General features: G+C 38.4%; 2 protein-coding genes across 5 annotated transcripts in view; one reads left to right on the forward strand and one right to left on the reverse strand.

Annotated features, from left to right (window-relative positions):
• LOC106878313 (centrosomal protein of 70 kDa) overlaps positions 1–6,383 on the reverse strand; it is a 32,510-nt gene extending 26,127 nt beyond the window's left edge. Inside the window, exons 1-3 of the mRNA XM_089364161.1 lie at positions 5,982–6,383; positions 3,521–3,667; positions 947–1,032 (exon numbers count right to left, since the gene is read on the reverse strand). Coding sequence (XP_089220287.1) covers positions 947–1,032; positions 3,521–3,667; positions 5,982–5,984 — 236 coding nt within the window. The 5' untranslated portion in view covers positions 5,985–6,383. The remainder of the gene's footprint in view (positions 1–946; positions 1,033–3,520; positions 3,668–5,981) is intronic.
• A 114-nt stretch (positions 6,384–6,497) lies between these two features.
• The window catches only part of LOC106878341 (fas apoptotic inhibitory molecule 1), a 14,736-nt gene continuing 1,486 nt past the window's right edge, over positions 6,498–19,747 (forward strand). Inside the window, exons 1-4 of one of the 4 annotated variants that reach the window (XM_014927544.3) lie at positions 6,498–8,285; positions 9,214–9,352; positions 16,203–16,425; positions 18,603–18,652. In XM_014927544.3, the coding sequence (XP_014783030.1) occupies positions 9,239–9,352; positions 16,203–16,425; positions 18,603–18,652 (387 nt within the window). In that variant the 5' untranslated portion in view covers positions 6,498–8,285; positions 9,214–9,238. The other 3 variants (XM_014927536.3, XM_089364163.1, XM_089364162.1) reach the window with 3 other exon arrangements.

The raw sequence follows: 19,747 nt of genomic DNA on the forward strand, positions 1-19,747 counted from the left end.
TCTAAAGATGGCAGACTGCAGAATAGCCCAGCCTGTATCAATGTAGAAGTACAAACATAAAAACTTGTAGTGATGTTACTGTTACTGATGATGATGATGATGATGATGTGCATGTGTCTTTGTTTGGTGCCATGTAAAAAGCACCCAATCCACTCTGCAAGGTGGCCAGCATTAGGAAGGGCATCCAGCCATAAAAACCAAGTAATCACCCTACCCTAAGGAAATTGGCCCTCTGGAATTCATTGCCCAGATCTTTCCTGCATGTATTAACTTACAAATGTGTGCATGTGCATGCATGTATGTGTGTGTGTGCATGCACGCATGTGCATGTGTGTGTGTGTGTGTGTGTGTGTGTGTGTGCATGTGAGTGTGTGTTTCGCTTTGTCTTCACATGGAGTGGTAGTCATAAGTAAGTGTCAATGTCATACAAGGGGTGTCATTCATTTCCAATTTTCTGCAACAAAAATATGTCTGGCCATTGTCTGGCCATGGGGAATATCACCTTTCTAGGAAACAGGCGAGGGTTGGTGACAAGAAAGGCGTCCAGCCATAGATGGGCTTCAGTGTAATTCATTCAGCCCATGCAAGTATAGGAAAGTGGATGTTAAAATGATGATGATGACGACAACGACAATGATGACAACAACAACTATGATGACAACGATGACGAAGAGGATTAATGATATCAATTACACTGGTCAAGGAGGTCTTGCAAAAACTAAGGGTACTGCCCTTTCCTCTAGACCCAGCATATATAAAAAAAAAATCTAAACAATAATAAAATTAGTAGTATATACAACACGTGTCTGTAGAATATTGTACACCAGCACTAGACAGTCGTAACTTTACTTACACAGACAAAACAGAAGCTGAAGCATTCATGCCTTCACTGGTCACTAATGGGATATTTCATATAAACAAAAAAAATCTAATAAGACTGACTTACTTTTCATTCATAAGAGATTGGATATTGGTTGTGTGGCGCTGGAACTCAGAAAGAATATCAGACCTTTGTGGGTGGAATTTCTGATCCTGCAGTTGAATGGAAAGATGATAGATAAAAAAAAATATGGATTTTGAAGTTAGAGAATTATTAAACACCCACCTACTCATTAACCCTTTAGTATTTAAACCAGCCATATCTGACCAATTTATTCTACCTGTTTTGGGTTCAAACTGGCCAGATCCTGCCTCTCATACCTACTTTACAATGTCATTCTAAAAATAAACAATCACATCATCAAAAGCTGAGAGCTACATGATTAATTCCAAGCAACATGTATAGTTAAGTATTACATTTGACAGAATAATTTGAATGCTAAAATGTTAAATACCTGGTTTATTTCAATGCAGAGCCTGGACCCAAATTTGAATTTTTTTATACAAGCCATGCCTTCACACCTATCGAACTCAATACCAGTAGTTGTTGTATAACCCTAATCTGGGTTCACTAAATAGTCACATAATATGGAGGCAGTCAAGTGAGTACTTAAAAAAAATTCAACCATATTTCCAACTACACATGTCACAAACAAATATGATATATATAGATATCAGTTGCCAGTGCTTGCATTAACTTCCCTGTATGATCAACATTCAAGCTCATCGTCATCATTATCATCATCATTACCACCACCACCACCACCACCACCTTCATAATCTTTAAATAGGCTTTCCTATGCTGCTTGCATGGACTAGACAGATTCTTCCAAACAGCATCTTGCCATTTGCTGTGTTCCTTTATCATCATCTTTTCCTTGCAGTTCAACAACCTGAGATCAGATGTCACCACTTCTGTCCCTGTCTTCTTTGTTTTTCCACTTACTCAATTTTTTACAAATTGAATCTCCTAACACTTATTTAACCGTCTGTATAATCCTTATGCATTACATGTTTGTATCGTGGAGGCGCAATGGCCCAGTGGTTAGGGCAGCAGATTCGCGGTCATAGGATCGCGGTTTCGATTCCCAGACCGGGCATTGTGAGTGTTTATTGAGCGAAAACACCTAAAGCTCCATGAGGCTCTGGGCAGGGGATGGTGGCGAACCCTGCTGTACTCTTCCACCACAACTTTCTCTCACTCTTACTTTCTGTTTCTGTTGTGCCTGTAATTCAAAGGGTCAGCCTTGTCACACTGTGTCACGCTGAATATCCCTGAGAACTACGTTAGGGGTACACGTGTCTGTGGAGTGCTCAGCCACTTGCACGTTAATTTCCCGAGCAGGCTGTTCCGTTGATCGGATCAACTGGAACCCTCGACATTGAAAGCGATGGAGTGCCAACAACAACATGTTTGTATCAATGCAATTGTCTCTCTAACACACTACATCTCATTCCTTTTCTATCCAGCTTTTTCCTCAACTAATCTATACCATGTTGCTGATTCACAGCAATATTACATCTACGAAAGCATGCTTGCTTCATTTATCTCCAGCATTCGCACTTTCACTGCATTCAGGTGATGGCAATTAGTTTAATTATTTTGACAAACGCAAGAAACAGCTCTGAACATGTTATAGATTATTAAACATCCTCTGTAAGGAAGAAACTTGACCATACTTGCCAATTACTGATTACAAAATCATTAAGTAGATGTCCAACAGCATAATTCAGCGTGAAATATTAGTTGTCACCCTTACTTCTTAAAAATTAAAAACGGTGTTGTCATTTCCTCAACACATCGTTTAACGTCCGTTCTCCATTGTCACATGGGTTGGACAGTCTGACAGGAGCTGGCCACCTGGAGAGCCGCCCAAGCTCCATTTGTTAGTTTTGGCATGGTTTCTACAGCTGGATACTCTTCCTAACACCAACCACTTTACAGTGTACAGGGTGCTTTTAACATGACATCGACCCAGGCACCTTTAGGTGGTGTCAACTCAAGCACCTGGCGCCAACACAGGAGTTTTTACATGGTACTGGCACGGACGCTTTTATGTGACACCAGCATGGGCACTTTTACATGACACCAGCACCCCTGATCCTGCAAGACTAGGACCTGGCTGAGAGAGAGAGAGAGAGAGAGAAAGAAAGATGTAGAGCAGGGGTTTTCAAACTGTGGTCCGCGGACCATAGGGTGTCCGTGGACAGCAAATACATTTTATGGGCAATTTGATTTTATATATGTTTTTTAATCGAAATCTTTTAATTGACAATAAACCTATTTGTTAAATATTGTTAAATAAATAAATGTAAAAATATATGTTATTTTAAGCAAATATTTATGTATAAATTTCATAAGCGTTTATAAGGGGGTCCCTAAGGTAAAGCCTGAAATATAAAGGGGTCCGCACGTCAAAAAGTTTGAAAACCCCTGATGTAGAGGACATGCCTGTTTGCATGGATCGTCATGATTTTACTTAGCCTAACGTGTCATATGTATTTTTAATTAGGTATTTCTTGCCCCCACCCCAATAAACAGTGAACATTAAACAATTTAACAATATATGGACTAAGCTGCTAGCTTAAATAGAAATGTGAAGTGTCTCTAAGTAAAGAGAAATATGATAAAAACACATACCTTCCACATACAGTCTTTCAATTTCATGTTCATAAAATCGCCCTCTTTTGGTATTTGGTAATGTCTGGGACTAATTCCAATGCCAATCCCATCACCGCTGGCATCTGGATGTCTTCGATTGTGACCTGAACAGTCACCATTTGGTTCCTTGTTTTAAAAATCAAAAAAATTTATAAATTAAAATCATTGTGTTAATTATAGTCATTTCTTATACAAAAGTTGTTTTTTGTTTTTACTTTATGTTTTCTGGGTCAGAGAAGGAAAGGCAGGGCTCATGACCCCTTCAAGGCCCCTGTGAGACAGGTGTGGCAGAAGGAAGAAGTTATCCTTAGTCAGGAGACATGGAAATCAAGTAAATGATCTGATAGAGAAATTTTTTTTTAAATTAATTAAAGACAAGGAAGAATTGCACAGGAAGGGAGTTAGTGTGATTAATGCCGAGTTTGAAATTCATCAGATTAGTAACTGAGGGAGAAAAACATGGGATGAGAAGGAATTCCACAAGGCTAGAATCTAGCTGAGGTAAAATAATTATGGGTAAAATATTTAATCAAGTGCTTGATGAATGCTAGATGATATGGTTGGGTTACTCTTTACTCTTACTCTTTTACTTGTTTCAGTCATTTGACTGCGGCCATGCTGGAGCACCGCCTTTAGTCGAGTAAATCGACCCCAGGACTTATTCTTTGTTAGCCCAGTACTTATTCTATCGGTCTCTTTTGCTGAACTGCTAACTTATGGGGACGTAAACACACCACCATCGGTTGTCAAGCGATGTTCAGGGGACAAACACAGACACACACATACATATATACGATAGGCTTCTTTCAGTTTCCGTCTACCAAATCCACTCACAAGGCATTGGTCGGCCCAAGGCTATAGTAGAAGACACTTGCCCAAAGTGCCACGCAGTGGGAATGAACCCAGAACCATGTGGTTGGTAAGCAAGCTACTTACCACACAGCCACTCCTGATTGGTAGAGGAAAATATATAGTTTGCAATAAACAGGTCATGTAGACGTGATACACAATCAACCTAGCTAGAGGAGCAGAGTGTGGTCGAAGAGAGGAAAAGACAGATAATAACAATGGGGTAAGTAGGTGTTGAGTGCTGTTGAAAAAAAAACCAAAGAGAGCATTGAAACCGAAAATGGGAGACTCTTAACTATCTTTAGCATTCAAATTATTCTGTCAACAGTAATGCTCTTCATCCACATTGTTCTGAATTAATCATGCATTATCTTGTAGTTTTGAGATCTCAATGATGTGATTGTATGTTTTTAGAAAGATATTGTAGGATAGATGTGAGAGGCTGGATCTGGTTGGTTTGAACATAAAACAGCAAGAATATTTGGGTCTGATGTGGTCAGTTTAAATGCTAAAGGGTCAATGGTTGCTCAATCTCCAAACAGCAGCCAAATCTTCCTCAAATAACACTCAAGTGTCTTAAAAAAAGACACATTGGATAACGTAATCTTAGATCTTTTATGTCAGAATAATAGAGAGCAATGACTTGGATATGTTTGTTCATAGGTCTACTCAAACAGAGGTGACCCAGGGCTAATTGACATTGTCACCAGGTAATTTTGTCCTGACCAATACACTGTTTAGACCAAATTCCTCAACAAATCTCTATTGAGAGATCATTTTTCCTTGTAGGGTTTACTTACTGTGAATAAATGTCTTAGGGAATATTTTATGTGCATTATCACTATCATCATTTAACATCCATTTTCCATGCTGGCATGGGTTGGACGGTATGACAGGAGCTGGCAAGCCAGAGGACTGCACCAAGCCATACTGTCTGCTTTGGCATAGTTTATACAGCTGGATGCCCTTCCTAATGCCAACCACTTTACAGAGTGAACTGGGAGCTTTCTACATGGCACCAGCACTGGCAAAAAAAATTACCCATATAGAATAAAACACAAAAATGACTCAAAAGTTCATGTACATATAATTATCTTTGTTTCTCCCTATTTCTCACAGAATCTCTAACACTTTCCTCAGGTTCTGGAAAGGGTAAATTTTCAGAGTAACACCCGCACGATTTTCACTAAGAGAAAAAAAAAAAAAAACTCGGATTTTTTTGCGTGAAATCAAGTACCCTGACTTCCTAATATGCTGCAAATCCCCGTGCGGGTGTTACTCTGAAAATTTACCAATAAAGCTTGATTCATTAGAAATCGCAACTAAATCTCTGAAATTTAGAGTCTACTTCTGAGAGCAAACAGGGGGAACTTACTTCGGTTGGTTGTTATTTACAAATTGAAAATGCAGAAATCAACAAGTGTTAACTTCAGATTTATAAGCAACGAAGTATGAAGTATTGAGACATTAATGCATTTCTCAATGATAGTTTGTTAAAGAACTTTCGAACTGATATCGAACATATTCTGAAATTTAAAGCAATTTCCCTTATTTTCAGTCAAACAAATTAAGAAAAAGACTTTATAATTACCATATTTGAATGGATGGGTTTGGTTTTTAAAAATTTTTTTTTTACTTCTTTTAAAATTAAATCAATATCTAAAGTTTATAAAATATTGTTATTGTCGTAGTTGTTGTTAGTATTCATTTTTTTGTCTCTGAGAATAAAAACATATTCCGCTTTCGTAAACATGACAAAACGTGTTCCGGGCTTAAATTTGTATTGGAATTTCATTTTTATTAATATCATATAATAACTTATATACATCATACAGTTTACTTTCCATATTTTTCATATCCATTTTCCTTGCATCTTAAAAATGTTTATTCGTTATAAAAATAGAAAACATTTAAACTTTTTTGTAATTTGCCTTCACATGTTGACGTTTATTAGCGAATCAAATGACGAGAATTTAATTTCTGCTGTTGGTATGGCTTCGGCTCACGGTGCGAAGCAACAGTTACTAATGAAGCAAGTGAGAGAAAGTGGGAGGAGGGGGAGAATCAAATAATCTAAGGGAAATAACTCAGATAAGCTAATGTCTATAGGCTGATATATTCTTTGTAGCTATGGAAGAAAGCAAAATTCTAGCGGAATTCGTTAGTGACTCAGAAAGGATTAAATAAATAATTAGAAAAAATATTGGCTGACATGTTTAAGAGAAAATCTTAATTTAATAAGCAGTGGTAGTAATACAAGCCTAATTATTGTCACCGTCTCTTACTGTGGAACTTTGGATTTTCCCAGTTGGTTTCTAAGGCAACTGAAATAAGCATACGTACACAAACGTGCCCCACCCACCAACTTTGTTTCCTTATAACTTTCAGAAAAATGGATATACTATTCTTTTTATGAATGCTTTTGCAAATACCTTTCAGATGGTGTTGATTGCGATTATATCGGAACTTAACGTAAAAAAAAAAGAAAGTAATTATTGGGCGCGCGCACATAATTTTTTCAAAATGTCAAGTTTTATTTTGTAGGCGCAGAAGTGGTTGTGTGGTAAGAAACTTGCTTCCCAACCTCATAGTTCCGGGTTCAGTCCCACTGCATGGCACCTTGGGCAAGTGTCTTCTACTGTAGCCTTGGACCGACCAAAGTCTTGTGAGTGGATATGGTAGACGGAAACTGAAAGAAGCCAGTCGTACATATATGTGTGTGTGTCTGCACTTTTGTTTGTCCCCACCATCGTTTGACAACCGATGCTGCTGTGTTTACGTCCCCGAAAACATAGCGGCTTGGTAAAAAGGAACCGACAGAATAAGTACTAAGCTTACAAAGAATAAGTCCTAGGGTCGATTTGTTCGACTAAAGGCGGTGCTCCAGCATGGTCGCAGTCAAATGACTGAAACAAGTAAAAGAGTAAAAGAGTTATAAAAAAATATCCCATCATACACACACGTGTGCGTGCAGGTAAGTAGGTTGTTAGAAACGCCGGTAGAGCAGAACAGCGAAAGATCTTCAGAGAAGAAGCATCCCAACCATATGCAATTGTTTCGGTCCTTGTCTCTTTACGCGCTAAGGGGGCTGCATCTAGATTACAACTCATGGAAATCTCTCTGCTGTCACATTTGTGTTACTATTGCATTTTAACCTGACCCAAAATACTAGCTCGGTCTGAGTCAATGAATCAACAGCAAGTTTGAATTTTAAGCAGTAGCACCCGTACCGATTGAAATACGTCAATACGGAATTGAAATTTTGAAATTCGTTTATCATTTAAAAGTTTTATAACCAAATAAAATCTCACGGAGTTTTGTCCTCCGCAAAACTCAACAACAGTCGTTAAGGAAACTGTTTACTTTCGGTAAAAATGAAGTTTAATTCTCAACCATAAATGAAGTTTTTGGTTTGAAATGGCATCTAAATATTATTTTTTTAAATTTTAGAGTTGTTTAGTTATGAAGAAATGTCTGTATTACAACATTTTTCTTTCTTTCTATGTATCATATTATCGAATAAAATGCCTCGTCTTTCTTAATCGCTTCCTAACCAATTACTGCTGACACTTCCTGTCAAAGGTCGCGTGTCAATAAGCTTTATTTGATAGTTTTATTCTACTTTTCATGTAAGTAGTCGCATGTCTATAGCAGCATCTGACAACTAAGGATTTTTCGTTTTTGTCTTTTTTTAATGGCAAGCGGGGAAACAATAAAGTAACTTCATAATTGATACCACGTAAATTACATTAAAAGAACTAATAAAAGGCGTACTCGTTGCTTGGCAACACTTGTTGTCATTCCCATCGTCATTGTCATTAATCATTATCATTATCATCGACAACAACACAATTGTTATTGAAGAAAGAATTAAGCAGGTGATATACGTTTTCAAGTTAGTTTTCTTCTTGATTCGCTATTCCTATTCCCATCGTCATCGTCATCACCATCATCATCATCATCAACAACAACAACAACATCATCATCATGCAGATCACTACAGTCATCATCAGTACGACAATCGTACCGTGCTATTGATGCAGTTAAGTGTTCCCAGGTCAGCAATGATCGAGCACGGTGATAATCGGTCAAACGACAATTCGTGATCCAGACATGTTTTCTCAATTATGACATGTGTCTGCCTAATTGATGATCATTCTGCACATCCCATTCTACACATATACAATGATGAATCGTATGTGGTGCATTGTCACAGTCTACATTTTATATCCTCTCCATTGTCCAGTTTATTTCTGTACGTCCGTAGATTAAGGCGGCAGCAGGTAGGGTGGTCTCGGGCAGAGAGCGACAGTTGTATTTCCTTTGCATTTATTCTTGGTGGTGTGCATCCCATCACAGTGTTTGAGAGCAGTGAGGCTATTCATGTAATTATTTTTGTATGTATGCACCCGTTATGCTTGTCCCAACTGAGTGGAAAACAGTTTTAGGGGGTATTCTGGTGTTCTATATTGTTGTCTGTGTGCTTGGATATAGATTTTTCATATTTGAAAAAACTACTGGAGGGCTGGAGTAAACTGCAGTAGTAACCTGTGCTCCTGGCAGCTCTAGATGGTCTTTCATTCTTAGTGTTTTTATTTCATTGCGTAGGTGACCTGTGGATGTCATGTGTACAACTTTGTTATGTTGCGTAGTGTGTAGTTTTGTGTTATTTGTAGTTTATTGTGGTTTGTTTAGGAGAAGTTGAGGAGATGGATCTATAATATTGTTTAATACCATTATTTGATACACTGCAGAGGCAGTGATGGGTATGAGGATGATGGTGATGACTTAAGACATTTATGAAGAACTTTGATCTGTTTCAGTTAGAGGCTAATTTTTCACACAATAATGCCCTCAGACCTGGTTGGTAAATGGAGAGTGTCTTTAGCTGATGGTGTACATGACTTAGAATTTGAACATGGAACGACTTCTGGCAAAAGAGTTGTTCGCGTTGACGGGAAGGTAAGAGAACATTACTTTCATTGCTCTTCACCATTCACACACACACACCACACACATATACACACACATACACATACATACACATACACACACATACATGCATATGTCAACAGTGATACATTGTGCAAGCTCTTCCAGGAAACTTTCAGGTCAAGTTTTATGAATAACTTCCAGAAAAGTTTGGCCTGGCAGAGCTACTGAGAGCCAATGGAGGGAACCTCTATATATGATCCATCCTGCTAGAAATATCAACTTGGTCTACTTCTAATTATGCTCTGCTATCTTAAAAAATAAATGTAGCGTGGATTAGAAATTCCATTTTGCCACCTACATATTTCAAATCATAATTCAACCACCATTTGATCATGTGCCCAACCAAGATCTTGTCCAATCAACAACTGTTGTTCATATGCTAGTTCTTTAGCATGTCTGGAACTTTCCTTGAGCACAGCCTATAAATACTGTCAATAAAGGCACCAATTTTGCAGAGTGATGAGACATTCAAGCTGGTATTTCATTCCCCATTCTCACCAATTTCAGTGTGTCTTTGATCAAGTATAAAATTGCACAATCACTATAGCTGTTTTAACAGTTGCATACTCAATAGAGGATATCAAAGAAGCAGACATGACACAGCATCTGTACATTTACTTCAAACAGAATTCCCTTACATGCCATATTATGCTATTTCCACCTTGCTGCTTCTATATTTTAATTTTAATGCATGAACATCTTTCCCTACTTACAGAGAGCAATAAATTATATTTAAATGCTTGCACAGTGTTGTGTAATTACTATACGAATTTTTTGTTAACTATTCAATAATACAGTCCAGCAATATTGGCACACAAATACCTGTAGCAACTAATGATGACTTCCAATGCTGAAAATGGCAGTCAACACAAGGAAACAACAGATTCAGTGGAAAGTTAAGATGGTAACTTAGTTTCATATGGGGACAACACAGCCTTTCATTTCCCTTTTTCTCCAATTTATATTCCTCTAAATCATTCTGACTATGTTTGTTAAATGGAAAGAGATAAATGCAAATTTACTTTGATTTGATAAACAGAAACAGCTGTAAATGGTTCTGAACTACAATTAAACTATGACCTTTTAATACCAATGATCAACTTCTCAATGTTTATTATTGCTCCATTTCTTTTCTTTTCTATATATATACATACATCAGCATCATTTAACGTCCAAAACCCATGCTGGCATGGGTTGGAGCTGTCCAGACTCCAGTTGTCTGTTTTGGCATTGTTTCTCTAGCTGGATGCCCTTCCTAGTGCCAACCACTTAACAGAGTGCGCTGGTTGCTTTTTACATGCCACCAGCACCTGAAAGGACAAGCCTGTATGTATGGAAGACAATTTTACTTAGCTTGATGCATATTTTCAAGTACAGCAAATCACCCCGTCTCCCAGTCCTTTGTCATTACCTCAGTGAAGCCCAGCATCTGAATATCATTTCTCACCACTTCATCCCACATCTTCCTGTTCTACCCCTTCCACGTGTTCCCTCAACAATTAGAGCTCGACACTTCTATATACATCCATATGCATCACATGACAAAACCAACACAGTCTTCTCTCTTGCACACAACATCTGATGCCTTCCATACCTAGTTTTCTTCTTAAATCATTTACAATCTGTTGTGTGTACACACTGACATTACCCATCCAGCAGAGCATGCTAGCTTCATTTCTTTCAAGCCTTCACAGGTCCTCTGTAGTCAGAGTCTATGTCTTACTGCCATGTAACATAGCCATATGTACACAGGCATCATATAGTCTGCCTTCTGCTCTGAGGGAAAAGTCCTTAGTCATCAACAAAGGTTAAGCTCTCTAAACTTTTCCCAGCCCATCCTTATTCTAGCAACTACACTTTCAGAACTTCCTCCTCTGTTGCTAATTTGGTCTCCTAGTTAACAGAAGCTATTTACTACTTCTAATGATCCTCCAAGCATTTGAGTGAGTCTGTTGTCTGCACATTTTTGGTGCTTATTGTACCTGCACATTTGCCACACATAAAGACTGTATTCTCCATTAACCTTCCTATGATACTGCTACACTTCTTATGTGTCCAAAGCATGCACTGGGTACAACGTATGGCGTTTCTACCATCACCCCACTTACATATCAAGTAGGGCCATCTCTCTGAAGGTTCTTATTATTTGTCTGTTTTCCTATTTACTAAGACTTTGGATTTTGCTAAATTAACTCTGAGGCCCTTAGATTCCAAGCCTTGCTTTCGCACCTGAAAATTCTTCTCTAAGTCAGGTAGTAATTCAGCTATAAGAACAAGGTCATCAGCGTAGAGGAGCTTACAGAGACAGCCAGACTTGAATTCCTCTGTTAAGCTCCTGGAGGACTAAGATAAACAAGAGGGGACTGAGAATTGAACCTTGATGAACTCTTACCTGTACACTGAATTCATTATGTGTGTATATATATATATATAAAAGGAATAGGTAGTAACTCTATAAGATGTACCCGGTGCAAGCTATGGACACATAAGAGGTGCAGCAACATCAAAGGCAGGTTAACTAGGAAGTTAGTTTTTGTTTGTGGCAGATGTTCAGGTGCAATAAAGACTGTAAACAAACAGGAAACAACTTCTATCTCATTCCAGGGTGAAAAACTAGAGGTAGTCGATAGCTTCCGCTATCTGGGCGACCAAGTTAGTAGTGGGGGTAGGTGCGCTGAAAGTGTAGCTAGAATAAGAATAGCCTGGGCAAAGTTTAGAGAGCTCTGACCCCTGCTGGCGACAAAGGGACTCTCACTCAGAGTAAAAGGCAGACTGTATGACGCATGCGTACGAACAGCCATGCTACATGGCAGTGAAACATGGGCTGTAACTGCTGAGGACATACGTAAGCTCGCAAGGAATGAAGCCAGTATGCTCCGTTGGATGTGTAATGTCAATGTGAATACCCGTCAGAGTGTAAGTATCTTGAGAGAAAAGCTGAACATTAGAAGCATCAGTTGTAGTGTGCAAGAGAGACGATTGCGCTGGTATGGACATGTGGTGAGAATGGATGAGGATAGCTGCGTGAAAAAGTGCCACACCCTAACAGTTGAGGGAACCCGTGGAAGAGGTAGGCCCAGGAAGACCTGGGCTGAGGTGGTGAGGCAAGACCTTCGTACATTGGCCCTCACCGAGGCGATGACTACTGACCGAGACCTTTGGAAATGTGCTGTGCGTGAGAAGACCCGGCAAGCCAAGTAAGATCGTTGCCAGTGCCCCTGGACTGGCTCTTGTGCGGGTGGCACATGAGATGCACCATTTTGAGCGTGCCGTTGCCAGTACTGCCTGACTGGCTCCCGTAGGATTTTCGAGCGAGATCGTTGCCAGTGCCCCTGGACTGGCTTGTGCGGGTGGCACATAAAAGACACCATTTCGAGCGTGGCCGTTTTCGTGCGGGTGACACGTAAAAGCACCCACTACACTCTCTGAGTGGTTGGCGTTAGGAAGGGCATCCAGCTGTAGAAACTCTGCCAAATTAGATTGGAGCCTGGTGTAGCCATCCGGTTTCACCAGTCCTCAGTCAAATCGTCCAACCCATGCTAGCATGGAAAGTGGACGTTAAACGATGATGATGATGATGATGATATATATATATATATATATATATATATATATATATATATATATATATATATATATATATTTATACACACACACACACACACACACACATATAAATATATGTATGTATATATGTCTGTGCGTGTGTGTATATGTATATATATATATATATATATGAGAAAGAGAGATAGATAGATAGATAGATACACAGACAGACAGATATACACTTACATAGCTATACATACATACATACATATATATAGTGGAACCTTGGTTTATAAATGCCTCACATCACAACCAGTTCAGTTTACAAATAATTTTTTGAATATAAAATTTTTCAGGTGACAAACAGTGTCTCTCGTAACAAACACACAACCCAGCAACAATGGTTGGCAGGATGCTGGAAGTATCAGGAGAGCCTCAGTTACTGTTTAGCATTTATTCAATGCACATCTCTGCTCAAATTCACTATGGCTTCTTTTCAATTTAATTTCTAGTGGGAAAAATAGTTTCAATTTATGAGGGTAATCATTACCAGCGTCGCCTTCTAGCACTTGTGCTGGTGGCATGTTAGAAAATCATTCGAGCAAGGTCATTGCCAGTGCCGCTGGACTGGCAGCCATGCAGTTGGCACGTAAAAAACACCATTTTGAGTGTGGGCGTTGCCAGTACCGTGTGACTGGCCCTCGTGCTGGTGGCACGTAAAAGCACCCACTACACTCTCAGAGTGGTTGGCGTTAGGAAGGGCATCCAGCTGTAGAAACTCTGCCAGATCAGATTGGAGCCTGGTGCAGCCATCCAGTTCACCAGTCCTCAGTCAAATCATCCAACCCATGCTAGCATGGAAAGTGGACGTTAAACAATGATAATGAACATTTTCAGTGATGAATGGCCTTCAGCAATGAAGTCAATTCATAAACCACAATCCTACTGTATGTATATGTATATATATATATATATATATATATATATATATATATATATGGATGCTTGCCTTGCAAGATATATGGTAACTTTGCCAGTGCTGGTGTCATGTAAAAAGCACCAAGTCCTCTCTGTAAAGTACTTGGCTTTAGGAAGGGTATCAAACTGTAAAAAACCATGCCAAAACAGTCAGTAGAGCTTGGTGCAGTCCTCTGGCTTGCCAGCTTCTGTCAAACTGTCCAACCCATACCAGCATGGAAAACAGATGTTAAATGATGATTACATATGTATATATACTTTTCCGTTCTTCTCAAGTGTCAAACTAATACACTTGCATGTTGTTCCCTCATATGACTTCGTCTTTTCCTTCCTGTAAATTCGGACAACATATATTTATTTATATATATATATATATATATATATATATATATATATATATAAAATTAAAACATAAGGTAAAAAATCAGATATTAATTAATATCGATTTATTACCAGGAAGCTAGCACATTTAAAGAATCAGAGAGATTCAGAAAAAATATCTGAGATCTTAGGGGATTAAGGTATATGTTTATATATAACGATGACCACTAAAGTGGACATTTAATGTGCTAGAAATAGACCACATGTGTCTACTAAGACCTAATGGTTCTCAAACGAAATTCAGCGAAATACCAAAACGTATGCGGGTAAGACAGTGAAAATTACATAAATAAAACATTATTATTCGCGGACCGGTTTGAGAACCATTAGGTCTTATTAGACACAACATCTGATCTACTCCTAGCACATTAAATATGCACTTTAGTGGTCATCATTATATATAAACATATATATATATATATATATATATATACTAGCAGAAATACCCGGGTTAAAGAGAATAATGAAATCTAAAAACGCCGTCTAGACTACGCAACCCTCAACTGTTAGTAGCTACGGTACCATATTTCTACATTAATAACTCTCCAATCCATGCCAGCATGGAACATAGACATTAAGTGGAATGCCAGTCTCTCATCTAGGAGGGCCTTGAAATCAATGTTACCAACTGGGGACTATGTGTGTCGCAGTAATAATAAAAAGACCCAAAGGAGGTCTGCAACGAAATAATTTTACTCAACACTTTGCAAGTGAATCAGTGGAGGCAAAGATGCATCTCATTTACTTGACAATTTATGCACCACATTGCAAAAATCACAATGTAAGTATATCTGAAAGGGTAGTCTTACACTGTTGTACCTTTGAATTACAAATAATGCTCATCTGTTATGTTCGGGTTAAAATTTCATCAACATCAAAAATATATGAATTTTCATGGGAGTTATGGCCGTTATGCATAGAATATAATTTCCAAATTTCATAAAGATCCATTCAGTACTTTTGACGTAGTTTTGGATAAGAAAACAAATGACTAATGTGTGTGTTTGTGTGCATGTGTTTGTGTGTGATGGGTGTATATATGTATAGATATCTGTATGCATGTATATATATGTACATATGTGTACATATATATATATATACATCTACACATATGTATACATATACATGTATGCATATAGATCTATATCTATATATATATCTATGCATATACGTGTACATATACATGTATATGTATACATATACATCTCTTTCTCTCTCTTTCTCTCCTTCTCTCTCTCTGAAAGTATCTGTCATTACAGTATCGAAATGTGATTGTTTCAGTTAGTGGAATAATGTGTACATATACATCTATATGTATGCATATACATCTCTCTCTCTCTCTCTCTCTCTCTCTCTATCTCTCTTTCTCTCTTTCTCTCTCTCTCTGAAAGTATCTGTCATTACAGTATCGAAATGTGATTGTTTCAGTTAGTAGAATAGTTTCATTTTTAAAGTGAAAGTATTTGACATGAGTGTTTTTGTTTCACTTTTGACATGTAAGACTTAAATAGTGGAGGAGATATTATGTTGCCGTGGGCTCGAACTCTGCAAGAAGTTAAAAAATTTTTTGACTAAAACACAACTGGAATCCTAAGTAAGGCATCTGTAAAATTTGAATGAAATTGGTTGCGTAGTTCTCGAGTTTTAGGGATTCGCACACACAGACAGACAGACAGACACACATTCTCATTTTTATATATATAGATATATATATATATATATATATATATATATATATATATATATATATATATATATATATATATATATAGATATATATATATATATATGTATGTATGTATGTATCTGCAAACATTAGAAAGGTAGTTGTTAAAACAAAAGTGATGAGAATATATTTTTCTTCACATAGGTCATTTTATCCCTTTTTTTTTATATTTGTTTCCTCCTCCAGGAGATTTACCGTGTGGACTGGTTGTTTAAGCTGGTCGGTGGAGTCCAATTCAACATTGGTAAGACCAAATGTGTTATTAACATCGATGCATCCAATGGATTTTCTTACCAATACACCTTACAAGTGAATGGACAAGACTATGAAAACTTCATGGAAAACCAACGCAAGATCATGAAATCATGGATTGTCAACGTTGCTGAAAACCCTATCAGAATTACCCTCGGTGAGTAATTTCGTCTGTTGCTTGTTTTGGTCATTGGACTGCAGCCATGCTGGGGCACTGCCTTGAAAGGTTTAGTCAAACAAATTGACCCCTGTATTTATTTTTTTAAGGCTGGTACTTATGGTATCAGTCTCTTTTTGACAAACCACTTAGTTGTGGAAACATAAACAAATTAACACCCAGTTGTCAAGTAGTGGGCAGAGGCAGGCATCAAGACAAAGACATACATACAAACAGACACGATGGGCTTCTTACAGTTTCCATCTACCAAATCCACTCACAAGGTTTTAGTCAACCAAGGCCTATAGTAGAAGACACAGGTCCAGAGTGAAATTGAACCCAAAACCATGTGGTTTCAAAACAAGTTTCTTACCACGGAGCTATGTATGTTCCTATTTGTTTAAAATTATTTTTCATCTTTTTCCTGTATGCAAGGAAATACAGTGAGATCTAAGGAAGAGTTGGTTGTTCTTTCTAGCAGATCAAGTGATCACATAGTGGTTCCCTTCATTGCCTTGGGCTCTCATGTTGATGTTGAAAAAATCTAATCTCATGTTGCTATTCACGCAGCAACGAGATTTTAAATGAAATTTCAATTCAAATAGGAACACTTTAATATGGCTGCTTTAGAGCAAATTGGTATTAAATATCTAATTAAATAATTAGAGTTATTGATTCAATTTTGATGCAGCATAGTGTGATTTGTGGAAGATTTTCTTCCCATTTCTAGCAGTCCAAGTAGCATCAAGAGCCTTTCCCCCTCAGCATCACTCACACATACAACATTGTGTAAATGCACTCACCCAGTGATAAATGCTAAGGAACAGTAATTACTAGGCTTTGATCAAGTACATCTTGCTTATTTCTGCTATGACCTTCACTAGGATGTATAGATATATAGCAACAGAGTACCATGTTGTAGTCATCATCATTTAATATCTATGTTATCTACGTTCTGTGTTTGTATGTGTTGGACAGTTAGACAAGGATCATGTCGCTGGCACTACTGATGTCACCATGTCGCTAACAAATCTACAAACCCAGGGAGGGAAGATATTGCATCCTTATGTTCGATGGGGGTTAAGGTATAAAGGGAGAGACTGGGGTCAAGTAAGTTCTTATAGACGTGCTGCATGGCTACTCACATTCAGGAGAGAGAGAGGAGGAATGGATAAGAGGTATCTCCAAGGCAATAGACAGTGGTGATGAGGCATCCAGGTGGCACTTCAGGTAGCAGAAGCAGTAACAGTTGGGGTGAGTTAGGGAGGTTGCTGGAATGCATGGGAGAAGAGATAAGGGAAGTGGGAGAGGACGGTAATAAAGATTGGGAAAGGGTTGAGGAGAGGGGGTGCACAAGATGGAGTAACTACAGGTATGCTACCTGTAGGATAGTAATGATATTGTTAATACAGGTGAGAGAAGAAAGATGCCATGTTTGGGTAGGCTTAGGGTAGTTAATGATATCTTGGCCAGAGGGGAGAAGAGCAGTGACACTGTATGGTACTCAGGTTGATAGAAATGTGTGGTATATTTTTAGCTATATGATCCTGTGGTCACAGCTTCACATTTGGCCAACTATGTGCATTTTAATGTTAGGGGCATAGCTAGAGTATGTGCCACCCAGAGTTACCCCTGAGTTTTTCTCCCCCACCCCCTCCTCTATACAGCTTATTCAGCAGAATCAAAAGTGCCACCCTCATAAAAGCATCGCCCAAGACAGACTGTCCCACCACCATCAGCTACACGACAGGCCATTGGTCTGCTCGATCGGATTTCTCCTGATGCTACACACCAACAAGTATTAACAATGATGTAATCTATACCTTGACCTGTATGTCCACATCCAGGGCTTCATCACTCCTGAAGGAGAAACCCCTCCTTGCACTCTTTCCACTGTTGTCCATCTCTGGTTAGTCATGGCCAGGTAATGGGGCTTACATGATGAGATCATGTCACCATCTTATCTTTAGTTGGTCTCTTGGTTATGTCCATTGTCTTGATGTCCATTCCATCACTCTCATTGTCCATCTGTTAACCTTTGGTTGACCGATGTGACCAGCCCATCTATACTTGTTCTTACAATCTTGTTGTCTCTTGTTGTGCTGTTGGTTCCACAACGTGACCTGTACGTCACATGATTAAAATACCAAGATTTCCTTTTATTTTCATAATTTCAGAAAAGGACACTCTTGAAATCTGGATCAATGGAGAAAAAGCCAACCCAACAGTTAGTATTGCTTTCGTATTTTCCATGGCTTTTCCATGTTCTCTTTCTGTCAAATGTGAAAGCTCTGCAAAGGCTAGAGGGAAAAGAGTTGTGTATGATCCATTGGCTATGTAAGGTTTACTTTCATGAGAGGTGGACACCACTCTAACTGAAGAGATAGATATTAATTTTATCAGCTAATGTGTTCAGAAGATATAGCTACAACAGTATGGATATGTTATAATAGAGCACAGAAATCTGTTTGAGATTTTTGATTAAAAAAATATTTATTCTTGTAAACAAAAAAACGTTGTTATTACTATGAACAACAAACACCAAAATAGTTTGAAGCTTATTGTTCTTGGACTAAATATGATAGCAGTAGTTGTCAAGGTATTAGCTGGTCATTGTGTGTTGTGGTCACCATCTGTCCATTGTTTTTGTGCTGTCACAGCGCTCTGGCCAGCTGGTGCTTCTGCTATTGTTTTTTGTGTTCAGTCTGATATCTCTCATCTGTTGGTGGTGGCTAAAATGCGCTGGATGTATAGTGGTGGTCTGGCTCAGAAAAAGCACACCAATTGTTGTTAGACCCGGTTTCACAGGAAGGCATGAAATGTCCTATCCATAAGGGAGATAGCAGAGTGGATGCTAAAAATTATAGACCTGTCTTTCTCACCTCCCATGTCAGTAAAGTCAGATGTTGGTAATATTCTAGCAAATCACAATCGTATTCTTGATTTGTATTTGGATTCGGTTGCTAAATATTCCTGCTACAGATATGTCCACCACATGGGCCAGTACTTGTTGCAATGCGGTAGTTTGAATGCCTCAATGACCTTGACGGTTATGTCAGTGGAGCACCAGCTACTGGTAGGACCTCCTATGCTGGACAGATCAAAGGATAGAGGCCAGAATAAATACAGACCACCTCTTCCCAGAGGGTTCGTAACAAAAAGTGTATTTGCTTGTAGAAAACCTGCCTCAGCAAATTCTGTCTGACCCATGCAAGCATGGAAAAGTGAACATTAGATCTTTAGCATTTAAACTGGCTAAATCCGGCCAAAATATATTGCCTCTGTCACTTACCCTACAATGTTGTTCTAAAACAGACATGGA

The sequence above is a fragment of the Octopus bimaculoides genome, chromosome 16 (genome assembly GCF_046866305.1).
Source record: "Octopus bimaculoides isolate indiv1 chromosome 16, ASM4686630v1, whole genome shotgun sequence".
Lineage (NCBI taxonomy): Eukaryota > Metazoa > Mollusca > Cephalopoda > Octopoda > Octopodidae > Octopus > Octopus bimaculoides.